The sequence below is a fragment of the Phyllostomus hastatus genome, unplaced genomic scaffold (genome assembly GCF_019186645.2).
Source record: "Phyllostomus hastatus isolate PE091 unplaced genomic scaffold, TTU_PhHast_1.1 phas_scaffold_1674, whole genome shotgun sequence".
Taxonomy (NCBI): domain Eukaryota; kingdom Metazoa; phylum Chordata; class Mammalia; order Chiroptera; family Phyllostomidae; genus Phyllostomus; species Phyllostomus hastatus.
In genome coordinates, this window is record NW_025334011.1 from 23,653,411 (window position 1) to 23,666,492 (window position 13,082).

At 37.3% G+C, this 13,082-nt stretch overlaps 1 protein-coding gene across 3 annotated transcripts in view; it reads right to left on the bottom strand.

The window, feature by feature from the left end:
* Positions 1–746: 746 nt before the first annotated feature.
* DCLRE1C (DNA cross-link repair 1C) overlaps positions 747–13,082 on the bottom strand; it is a 37,480-nt gene continuing 25,144 nt past the window's right edge. For all 3 annotated transcript variants that reach the window (XM_045857720.1, XM_045857719.1, XM_045857721.1), the window contains one exon: positions 747–4,867. In XM_045857720.1, coding sequence (XP_045713676.1) covers positions 3,951–4,867 — 917 coding nt within the window. In that variant the 3' untranslated portion in view covers positions 747–3,950. The remainder of the gene's footprint in view (positions 4,868–13,082) is intronic.

Genomic DNA, 13,082 nt, shown 5'->3' on the forward strand with positions numbered 1-13,082 from the left:
AGTCAACTCGTTTTGTCCTCATTATAAATCTCATGGGCCTTTGAGACTTTAATTATCTGTGTTAACCTTCTGTTATTAAAAAGCTGAACTTAGGCAGTAAAATAATAGAAACTTTTAAAAAATGAAGCTGTTAGGAGCGTTAACCATTTAAAAATCAACATTTAGCTTCTTTACATTAGTTTCCTAAATTGTCAAGAGTTTTCTTTCGGTATAAAGCACATATTCAAGGGCAGTATTTAGGTCAAATTTAAACTGCCAATCCACTCTACAAGTTATAATAATACTATTTTCAGTATCTACATATGAGGATTTTGATACACAATTGGTAATCTCAGGGTTTTTTTTTTTCATACATGCAAAATCTCGACAGCACTTATTATAGTACAACAGTTTCTATTTAGCAAATAAATTTAGTTTGGCACTTGATTTTCTATTTATCATGTGTTAGCTTTGTTTCTAATTATCTTACTGTCTTTCCCAGGAAGGCTACAAAAAGGGGGGGAGGGGGAAATACTGATGTATTCCTGACTGCCTGCTATTGAGATTAACCAAAGGTTTATATACCATTCCTTTCAAACTTTTTTTGAAAAAGTTTATTGTCACAGTTCATACATTTGGATATTAAAGTATAATTTTACACTTAGCATAATGTGGATGGATATTTCTAAAATTTTTGAGCATTATTTGTCACCATGTATTTAAGCCAATTTTGCTAAGTACTGCCTGGAACTGCAAAGGAATTTTAGAATTAGAGCTAATATTCCTGAGCAAATCTTAGGCCTTTATATATAATCATGTGCTTCTTGTAAATCTATGAAGTAGGTACCGTCATCCCTATAGTAAACCTGAGGAAGCAGGTTGCAACTGGTTAGGTAACAAGATCATGCAGCTAAGAGGCAATAAACTATGCCTGTGCTTAATGAATTTAACCAACTTTGGGCAGTTTTTAAAAACCAATTTCTACTGTTAGTTTAAACAAACTTCTAAGCCTTGGATTCTTCTCTAAGGCAAATGTGGGTAGCTACTGAGTTTCTTCTCTCATATATCATGGCAGTTTGAAACTTTTTTCCTTCCATTTTATACTTTATAGTTCAAGTAAAAATCAAGTAGCCACTGTAATTAATCCTGCCCACTCTTAAGCTCTTCTTGATAGGCCTTATTGCATGGTGATGAAGAGCATGCATGGACTCTGGGGCCTGAGTCGTCTGTATTGGATTCCTGGCTTCACCCTCTACTAGCTGTGAACCAACCTCTCTGTGCCTTAGCCTCCTTATCTGTGAATGGGGATAACAAATATATCTACCTCAAAGGGTGCTGTGAGGATTAAAGGAGTTAATATACAGTATGTAAAAGAATTAAGCATTATCGCAGAGTAAGCACCATATTAAGCATTAGCTATAATTATTCTGTACTTCAAGTATAGGTTTATAAAGTACCTGTACTTTAACCAGTACAGGTTTATACAATTGACCCTTGAACAATACAAGTTTGAACTTGGGGGTCCATGGATAAGTTCAAACTCATGTTCAAGGGTCAACTGTATGACACTGTACTTACTTAAACATCTTTTGTGACCTAAGTCCATTCTAGTGTTCTTAGCCCTTAAAGTCATTCAGCCAGCATTTATTATGCTAGATTCTTATATAATGATGAAAATGTGGCAGTATGTAGTATTAAATTAATAGTGTGATCATAAAATGCTAAGAATATATTCAGAAGAATGTTTATAGGCATGTTTTGAACACCACCCCCTCCCTTAGATCATAAGCTATACTATTAAGATGAAATCTTAAGTGTCAGTATATACAAATATATATTTGATTACATGATTTATGATAATGAACTATAACTAATTTTTAGAGCTATAAATAAAATATGAAGCCTCTGGGTTTCTGTAATGGGCCTGTTGTAGTTGTTACCAGATACTCAACAAATGAATGATTTACAATCCTCACTGGTTCTCTCTAGAGTCTTTATATTCACTTGGAATTCATGAAGTAGTACTCAAAGGGGAGATGGGCAAAATGGAATGACTACAACTCTAATCCTGCCCCGTACACTAAGTCTGTAGACTGTATTTCATCCAAAGCTCAGAGCAGCAGCTGCTCTAGGAAAAAAGGGGCCAGCATTCCCATAAAACTCCTTGTGTCCTTCCTTATACTCCTTTGCTCCAGGTACTGTGCTCAGACCATTCCCATTGGTGTAGATGTTGATAAAACTTACTGTTTAGTAATTTAGGGTTGATACTTCCCTAAAATTGTGACCCAACATGTCCTTAAAGACCAGTCAGAAATGACCAGGTCCTTCGTCTCAACCCTATCCCATAATAACGATGACAGTTTCTTCCTCTCATCCCTCCTCTTGTGTCAGTTTCTTGGTTGAATGTGAAGTCAAGGTGCCACTGTCTAGTTTTTCCTCATGTAAATGGACAGGGGCAAATCTGCCTCCAACATTTGGGAATGGAATATTCCCTTCTGGAAAAGTGAGGACTGGCTTCCTGGTCCTCTTGGCTTTGCTTCCTCTGAGTGCCCCTTTTATCTTCCTCTCCCACTAACTGTAAGTCTTGTTCCCTAATTAGTCTTGTGGATCCATTACTTACTGTTGGTCTAATTACCTTGCAGCACAGTGATAACGTATATCGTGTTAGTTGAATTGATGGACATTGTTTCTAGAGACTACTTGGACTAGTTTTAAGAGAAATCTTTGCTTTTGCTACATTAATTTACAAAACATCAGGATACTAAAGTGCTTGTTAATGTGTTAATAAAACTTTATTAAATCCACATACATACTGTGCAAAAGCATATCCTATTGGTGGACTTCAGGAAAGTTGAATGACTCACAGAACACGTGTATACTTTGGCCATTTAATTATTTTCCTTTATGTCCTAATTTTTGTAGTTTTAATTTTGCCATTGTATTCACACCAACATTCGTAAGTTGTGTAACATCTCTTGAGTTAAGTAGGGGGCTGGTTTTTCCCAAAGCCATTAGTTTACAGTAATAGGTCCAAGTTTTTATTCTTTCAGTTTGAACTATTTTATGACCTAGTATATGATCTATCTTGGTGAATGCCCTATGTCCTCTTGAAAAGCATGTATTTTGTTGTTGGATAGAGAATCAATGAGATCCCTTTGGTAGATGGTCTTGCTGACTTCCTGTAAACTAATTGTTACTGTGAGAGGAATGTTAAAGTCACAACTATAATCGTACATTAGTTTCTCCTCTTAGTTGTTTGCACTTTGTACAGGCATATTTCATTTTATTGCGCTTCACAGATAGCGTGTTCTCATCAACATCAAGGCAAGACCCTCCACCAGCAAAGGGCTACAACTTGCTGAAGGCTGAGGTGATGGTTAGCATTTTTTAGCAAAGTATTTTTAAATCAAAGCATGCTGGGGTTTTTAGACATAATGCTATGCACACTTAATAGACTGTAGTATATTGTAAACATTTATGTGCACTGGGAAACCAAAAATTTCATGTGACCTGCTTTATTGTGGTTTTGCTTTGTGCCAGTGATCTAGAACCCAGTCTGCAATCTCTCTGAGGTGTGTCTCTGTATTTTGAAGCTGCTGTTAAGTACATACACATTTAAAATCATACCTTCTTAGTGAACTGCACCTTTTATTGCCATACCAGCTGTCATGGTATATTTCCCATCCTTTTACTTTTAACCAACCTATATCACGTGAAGTGAGTTGGTTACTGACAGCATGTAGTTGGGTTATGTTTTATTTTTCCAGACTATCTTTTCATTGGTGTGTTTAGACTATTTTCACTTAATGTAATTATTGATCTATTTGGATTTAGTCCTACCGTATCGTATTCATTTTTTGTTTTTTCCCCTCCTTTCTTTTAGGTTATATAAGCATTTTAATTTATCTATTAAGATTTCGACTGTTACCTCTTTGTATAGGTTTCTTTAGTCACAGCTCTGGAATGAATTCTTAAGTATCTATAAGTGAGCTTTTTCTCTTGTCAAGCACTATACTCTCACCTGCTGCCAGCTTCTCATACAAATACTGTAAATGCTCTCGTTTAGGTAGCTCAGCTTCTGGAGTTGAGGGAATTTCAAAATCAGAGGAGCTCTGTGAGTCTGCATTGGTGCTGAGAGCTGGCAGCCTTCTTTCCTGAGGTATGTGTTTCCCACCGCTTACAGTAGTTGGTTCTCCAACACTAGGAACTGTGGTTACATCTTCAGAGGAAGAGTCCTTTAGGCAAAGTACACTTTGTTCCATCTGAGAGGCAGGAAGATTCTCTTTGATTCTTGGTTTATAGCCACCTTTGTTCAAGGAAGTCATGTCCCCACTGTTTCTCTCTTGGAAAGATAACAAAACAGTGTCAGGTTGGCTGTCCCAGCCTTGACTTCCTTGTTCTGAGATGTGTGTGGACTGGGAGGAGTTCTGAGAGGAGATGTGAGTTGACTCCCCATCAGAGTCACTGAAAAGCTTTGGCGACTGAGAGCCCCCTCCCTCTGTGGAGGAAAGGAAGTTTTCCAAACCATCATCTGTGATCTCATCATTTCTTTTAAAGAAGACTTCCCACTGTGGTACTTCTGCATCTACCTTTTGTTGGTGATGTGTAACAGGACACGGATCTCCTTGAGATGATGCTGGGATTTGTGATTCTTCCTCACTTTCACTGTTGGATTCTTCACAGTCTATAAAGTTTGCCCAAAGAGAGGTTTGCATGCTCTCTGCCCTGTTGCATCCTGTGCTTTGTCCTAGTTTTTCAGGCTGGCTTTGTGATACTGCAGTCATTTGAAATACCTTAGGGTGAAGAGTTCGCTGGTTTGGAACTTTGTGCCTTAAAGGTACTGGCAGAGGATCATCAAAGAGGTCATGTTCATCTTCCTCCTCCTCCTCTGGGAGACAAACCAGGTTCATAAGAAACGCACAATGTAAAGGGAGCCAACTTATGTTTTTAATTAAAAATCCAATTTCTAGCATTTAGCTGTTGTTACTTCACAGAATTACAAGTAATAGGGAGTTTACTCTTCCAAGAGAAATTAAAAGGCCTCTATTCTTGGGATATTCTGAACAATTTAAGTACCACCTTTCAATTTATAATGTCAGACAGTGAGTTGAGAATATAGACCTGTGTTCACCAAATTAAGTCCACAATACCTATGTTAGTGGTTCTCAAACCTGGTTGATCATTAGCATCATCTGGAGAGCTTTTTAAAAAAACACAGCTTTAGCCCTGGCTAGAGTGGCTCAGTGGATTGAGCACCAGACTGCAACAAACCAAAGGGTCGCTGGTTTGATTCCTAGTCAGAGCACATGCCTGGGTTGTGGGCCAGGTCCCCAGTAAGGGGCACCCTAGAGGCAACCACACATTGATGTTTCTCTTCCTCTCTTTCTCTCTCTCCTTAAAAATAAATAAATAATCTTTAAAGAAAACACCACTTTGTATAGCTCATTCAAGACTTACTGAATCCCTTAAGGTAGGACCTAGTAATCTGATTTTTGAGGTATTTTAAGTTCTGCAGCTGATTCTGTTCATCAGCCAGGTTTGTGAACCACTCAGACTAGGAGAGAGGTTTGCAAATACTATTTGTTCAAATTGGCTGATTTAATATGACAACAGTTAACTATTTTCTAAAGTTTTCCTTGTAAAAACATTTTACTGATACCTACTTCATTCTTGTTATGAGCTGAATGTTTGTGTCCTCCCAAAATTTATAATTTGAAGCTCTAGCCCCAATGTAATGATAATTGGAGATGAGACCTTCAGAAGACAATAGATTTAGATGAGCACCTGAGGGTGGGGCCCATGTGACAGGATTAGTGCCCTTGTAAGAAGGGGAAGGCAGATTTCTCAGTGCCCATGCCCAGAGGAAAGGCCTGAGAGCACACAGTGAGAGGGCAGCTGTCCACAAGGCAGACAAACGGCCTTTACCAAGAACCATATCCACTGGCGCCTTGATCCCAGACATCCCGGCCTCCACAACTGTGAGCAGTAAATGTCTGTTGTTCGTTTAAGTCATTTGATCTGTGGCATTTGTTACAGCAGCCAGAGCTGGATAGCTCACAAAGCTGTGACAAATACTTAGGGGAACACACAGATTAATCACCTTTAACCAAAATACTAAATAAAACACATCAACGTCAAGAACTAAAAGTCAAGAAAATTTAGTCTGCTGATTTTGTACACACTGTGTTAGTATATATATAGTAAGCCCAGTCCACATAAATTCTTAAAACAAAAACTTACTTAGAGAATGAAATTCTTACAATTTAATATATGAAATTTACATAAAATAATAAGGCGCAGACTTGGAGAAACACATATTTTACTGCCCCATAACAGCACCTACACTAAAGAAATTAAATGCTCATGAGACTACTTTTTGTTCTAGTGCTGAATCTGATATTATCTTATAATTACCTAGTTCTTTAAATGATAACTATTTTCCCAGTCATAAAGGATGTAGCTAAATACATTTTCTTTAATCCTCACCTGAGACATTTTTTTTTCCATTGCTTTCAAAAACAGAGAGAAACAATGTAAAAGAGAAACATCATTTGGTTGCCTTCCTGTACACTCTCCAGCTGGGGATTGTTGAACCTGCAACCTGGGCATGTGCCCTGACTGGGAGAATCGAACCCACAAACCCTCATTGTACGGGATGATGCTCCAACCATCTGAGCCATGCCCGGCCAGAGCAAGGCTACATTTTTTTAAAGCCACTAAAAAGATGGACCACAGAGACCATCATCCAGCTCCCATTTTATCAATGAGGAGGCAGGCCCAGAGAAGGTATATGATAATGCATAGGTCAAAAGATAGAGCCAGGAATCAAACCCAGTTCTTCAAGTTCCATGTTCTGTTACGATTAATAATTGTTTAAACAAGCAGCTATTTATCTTAGCCTTCTTTTCTAAAGGACTTAAGGTGACTGAGATGTCTAGCTATGTTATTTCGAATCATCATAGTTTACAAGATACGGATTTGTTTTAGTTCTCCCACTATTGTGTCAAAATTATCTTTTTATGAAATGTTTGTGTATCCTAAGTTGGACACTTTTATGTACTTCTGGATCTGTGGCTCTACCAGCATCATGGTATGTTCAGCTGTACAATTCTAATGCTTTAATCTGTCCAAACATGTTCACTTAACTCACCTGTGTGTATTGAAACAAAAAGTAGTTGATGACACTGAGAAAATATCACAAATATGAAAGTGTTGAAATTCTTAATAGTGTTTACAAACTGGTATAGCTAAACCCAATTTAAAAAGGGACAAATGTCAAAAAACTCACAGGTATCATCCAATATAAATTGGTATAATCATACTGGAAGACAATTTAACAATATGTATCAAGCACTTGAATTTCTAAAATGTAACCCAGTATAATGAGAAAACTGAAATAGACAATATACAGTATTGTTCATCACAGTTTTATTTGTAAAATTGAAAAGTTCAAAATAACCTAAATGTGTAATGACAAAGAATACATAAATATACCATTATCTAGTCTTAATGCAAAATATACAGCCATTAAGTTTGGCATTTTTGAGTAACAAAATTGTTTCAATAAAAAGTTTTTGTGTGTATATATGTGGATGTGTGGATACATTCATGTATATACAGTGCTCCAAGCTGCTTTTCAGCCTGTATACAAGTATATAGTCATATAATAGTTAGACTACTTACATACTGTCACACTATTTAGTAAACATGCCTTTCCTTAATCCCCAAGTGTCCTTCCTGTGCCCACTGCTGCCCTGGCACCTACTTCCTGCCCACCTCTCCACACTCCAACAGCTGAGAGGCTTACACAGCTGGAGAACTTTTGGGGCACTGCTCCTGCACTACAGTTAATACTGTTCTCATTGGTACCTACACAATGTTGCTTTTTAATCATTTTCAATCTACCCCTTTGATTTCAGTGGATATTTATATAAATGATAGGGAAAAAATAAAATACATTAAAATGCTAATTTGGAGTTACAGGGTTCTATATAACTATTTTCTAAATTGTCTACAGTGAGTATATACTACTTTTATAAGAACAAACAATTTTTTAAAATTGGTCTGTGGGGATAATTATAATAATGGTTCACTTTTACATAAAGATAAATCAGAGAACAAAGAGCTCTACTAAAATGCTTTTTAAAGAGGCTAAGAGAAGAATGACTTGTGAACTTGCACCTCAGATTCTAAAACAATAACAAATCTTAAAACCACTGATGATGCCACGCATATTAACAATGACTTGCATCAAGAAGAAAGCCTGACAGATTGGTAACTGCCCTGGTGGAGATCACCACAGCAACCTTAAAGCACACAGGACAGAATAGGAATGGTAGTCAGTGGCGTATGAACGTGATGATACCTATAGCTTACAAAATTGATCTGAAAACATCTACTACAGACTGACACCAAAGGACTGTGGAAAGATCTAGACCTGTTCAAATAATTTAAAAGCTATAAAAGTTGCTATTTCATAAGGAATAAGAAGCTAAGGAATCTAGAAGGAACAAAATCAAAGCTAACAAAACAGAAAAAGCAAGAACAATTAAAACGGGAGTGAAAAAAACAAAACAACCTTACACTAGTGAGTGGCCCAATCCAAAAAACATTGTCAAAAGAAAATTAAAAATCAAGCATCATTTGGTAGGTACATAAGAGATACAAATGGTTACATTCACTGAAAAATTGAATGATTTCTACTTCCAGCCAAGAAAGTAGCAGGAGTTCGATCTGAACCAACTAAAAGCAAGCCAAAATGTAAGAAAGGCTCAAAAGAAATTGGACATTAGGCAAGAAAGGACAGTGACACCTGAGAACTGACCCAGAGATTACCCCAGCTTACTGGTTTCCAGGCAAAAGGGGACTCCAAGTTAGAGCTCACCAGCACTCCTGAGTTGAGATATAACTGGAAATCTGAGGAAGCCAAGGTGACTGGAGTTCCCAGAGGAGAAAGCAGTCAGAATTGCTACCAAGAGCTGCAGTAGGGCCCCCTGAGTATCCAGCATACTGACCATAGTGCATGCTTGTGATGTGGCGCATCCCTCACCGCTGGAGAAAGGATCACTCAAAAGCATGAGAGGAAAGAATGCCCAGAATGCACACAGTGCTGGGAATTGTGCCTGTTCTCAATAGCCAGAGTGGAACAACAGCTAAGTTATGAGATGTTTTACTGTAAGAATAACCAAGGGCCTCACCTCAGTAGCGGGGAAAGAAGTGCTGCTCTGTAAAAAGCAGTACACAAAATAATCAAACTTTCCAAGTCATTTAACCACATGCCATTACAGAGTTGAAGAATATATTTAGAAATTCAAAATTACACAGAACTTAGTATAAGTTCAGGATGTATGGAATCCAACAACAAAAAAAATTACCCAACATGCAGAAAGGTGGGAAAATAAAGTCAAAACTAACCCCCAAAATGATAAAACATGGGGATAAAGCTTCATGATCTTGGATTAAGCAATAGTTTCTTAGATATCACACTAAAAGCACAAGCAATAAAAGAAAAATTGGATAAACTGGACTTAAATTTATGTTTTCGCCCTTCAAAAGACATCAAGGAAGTAAAAAGCTGTAAACTAGGAGAAAACATTTGCAAATCATCTGATAAAGGACTTATATGCAGATTATATAAATTTACACTCAGTGAAATTGTTAATCCAATTTAAAAGCAGGCAAAAGAGTTAAATAGACATTTCACCAAAGAAGATCAATAAATGCCCCATAAGCACCGGAGAACAGCTCAACATTAAAAGACATGCAGATTGAAACTATAATGAGATGCCACTTTACACCCACTAGACTGGCTATAATTAAAAAAGATAATAATATCTGAGCTAGGGTGTGAAAAAACTAATCCTGTATTGCTGGTGAGAATGGAAATGATGTGTTGAATTTGGAAAACTCAGTTTCCTAAAATGTTAAGACAGATTTATTACATGTTATGGGCTAAATGTATCCTCCTGTCCCCCCTGCCAAAAAAAAAAAAAAAAAATTATGTTGAAGCCCTAAATTTGGAAATGGGGCCTCTAAGGAAGTAAAGTTAGGGGTGGACCCTGATCCGACAGATTACTGTCTTTATAAGGAGACATCACAGAACACTCCCGCTATCCCCTGCCCTCAGTCGAGACCATGTGTGCGCACAGCAACATGGCAGCCACCGACAAGCCAAGAGAAGAGGACTTGGAATGAAACCTTCCCCAGCCCCTTGATCTTGGAATTCCCAGCCTCCAGAACAATGAGAAAGAAGTTAGTTTAAGCTACCCAGTCTGTGGTATTTTGCTATTGCAGCTCAGATACCACATAACCCAGAAATTCTATGTTACACCTAAAATAAAGTATGTGTCCAAATAAAAACTTATTGTGTATATAAATATTCATAGCATTACTTGTAACTAAACAGTAGCAAAAACCCAAAATGCCCATCAACTAGTGAATGGTTAAATGTGGTATACTCGTGCAAAGAAATAATTATTTGGCAATAAAAAGAAATGAAGAACCAATACATGCTCAAGATGGATGAACTTTGAAAATATTGTCTAAGTGAAAGAAGCCAGGTACAGGAGACCAAATACATGGTTCCACTGATGTGAAATGTCCAGAAGAGGTAAATCTATAGAGACAGACCACAGAGTAAGTGGTTGCGTAAGGCTAGAGGTGGTTAAGGGGAGTGACTTGAAATGGCAGTTTCTTTTCAGAGTAATGGAAATACCTGAAATTACCATATTTTGCCATGTATAATGCACACATTTTTTGCCCCAATTTTTGAGGGAAAAATAAGGGTATGCATTATACATGGGTTATAATGATTGCATGCTGCTGTGAGTATAATAAATCTGTGTATAATGTGCACAAAAACGGGTATGCATCATATACAGTAAAAAAATATTGGTAGATACTGGTGATGGTTGCACAACTCTGTTAAAATAACAATAATGGAATTGTTCGCCTAAAGGTAAAATTTTGGTATATAAATTATATTTCAACAAAGCTTTTAAAAATGCACAATTTAAAGAAAAAAAGGTAATGTATTTGTGGAACTTATAACAAGTAAAATGTATGACGGTAATAGTACAGGCTGCGGGGGAAGGAATGGAACTAGACTGTTGGAAGCTTCTTATACTTGAAGTAGAATAATAATTCACTTTTCACTTTCATAGGTCAAAAATGTATACTGTTGGGTTGGCCAAAAAGTCCATTACATTTTTTTCTGTAAGATGGCTCCAGTAGAGCTTAGTTGTCTTTAACTTCATTCAAAACAATTTTGTTAGATTGTATTGTGACAGCTGTTATTTCAGTGTGCATTTTTTTAAAACATCAAAATTGGTAAGTTTTGTGCAGCCATTTTAATATCGAAGATAGAAGAAGGTATGCAACATTTTTGGTGTATCATGCTTTATTATTTCAAGAAAGGTAAAATGCAACTGAAACACAAAAACAGATTTGTGCAGTGTATGGAGAAGGTTTTGTGACTGATAGAGTGTGTCAAAAGTGATTTGTGAAGTTTCTTGGTACTATTGGCATTTTGGAACAATAATTCTTTGCTGTGGGGCTGTCTTATACATTGGAAGATATTGAGCAGCACCCCTGGCCTCTACCCACTAGCAGCCAGTAGTGGGAGACAGCCGACATACTCCAAATATCCAGATCAATAAAGTTATTGGTGAATATGAAAAATGTGTCTTTTATTTTATGGAAAAAACTAAACAGACCTTTTGGCCAACCCAGTATAAAACACTAAAATAAAACAAAGAATTACAGCTAATAAGCCAATAAGAGATTAAAAGGAATCTATCAGTTTTCAATCCAAAAGAAAGCAGAAGAAACAAGGAACAGATGTGACAAATAGCAAGGCAGTAAATGTGAACCTAACCATGTCAGTCACATCACACCTAAAATGGCCTAAATACTCCAATTAAAAGGCCGAAATTATCAGATTGGCTATAAAAAGCAAGACCCAAAGATACGCTGCCAACAATAAACCCACCTTAAAGACAGTTAAAAATACAGGGACGCTAAAAGATACTTCGCTAACCCCTGTCAGAAGAAAGTGGAGTGGCATGGCTGTGTTAATATCTAATAAAGACCTCAGAGCTAAGACTATTGCCAGGATACACATATTTCCTAAAATTAAAGGAGTCAGTTCCTCAAGAGGAAGTAACGGTCTTAAACATGAGTATACCTAGTAACAGTGCTTCGAATAAATGAGGTAAAAAGTGATAGAGCGGCAAACAGAAGTACACATTCACAACAATAAATGGAGATTTCAGCAACTTTGACGAACTGAAAGAACAAGTAAAACGAGTAGAGCAGTGATGATATAGAAGACAAACATCATCAACTAACTTGACCTAATTGGTATATACAGAACACCCAACAGCTTTGGTTTCTTCATTGGTAAAATTGGATGAGACCCCTTACAGGTTTGTTTTGAGGTGTAGCTATAATATATGGAAAGGACCTAACACAGTACCTGCCATGCAGTAGGTGTTCAATAAATAGTATCATTTTTATCTGCCATGTTTTTGTCTTGCATTAGCCAGTATTACAGTGACTGGCTCTCCACCAGAACAATGAAAACTCAGAATCCTAACCATGAAATCATGTGAAGCAGCACAGTTTTGCTGAGAATCTGAAGTTCTGATTTCCACCTCAGAGCTTTCCCTTAATTTGTAATGGGAAATGAAAGCGATGAAAGAAAGTATAGAGAAAGTCCATTTGTATAAGTACAACTGATCAATCTGATCAGAAATGATGGCAAGAAGAGTTCCCATTGTCAGCATTTTCTAGTATCTTGAAGAAGTATTTAAGGGAAACAACACAGTCTCTCCTTACAGCCTAACAAACCAAGGGGCATATTTCCAGAAAGCTGAGAACATTCAATATAGGCACAGTTCTCTTTTTCACTTGTTCTAAACCTGGGGAGGAGATGGAACTCGTGGCTTTATAAGCTGAAGACAGGAAGGCTATGCACTTTCTGAGACCCTGTGACAAGTCTGAGTGATACCAAGTCCCGGGTCCACCTCTGCCCAGTGCACCTTTCATGAGACCAGAGCATCCTGAAAGGCAGTTTTGCAGGAAATCCCACACCTCTGGCCCTG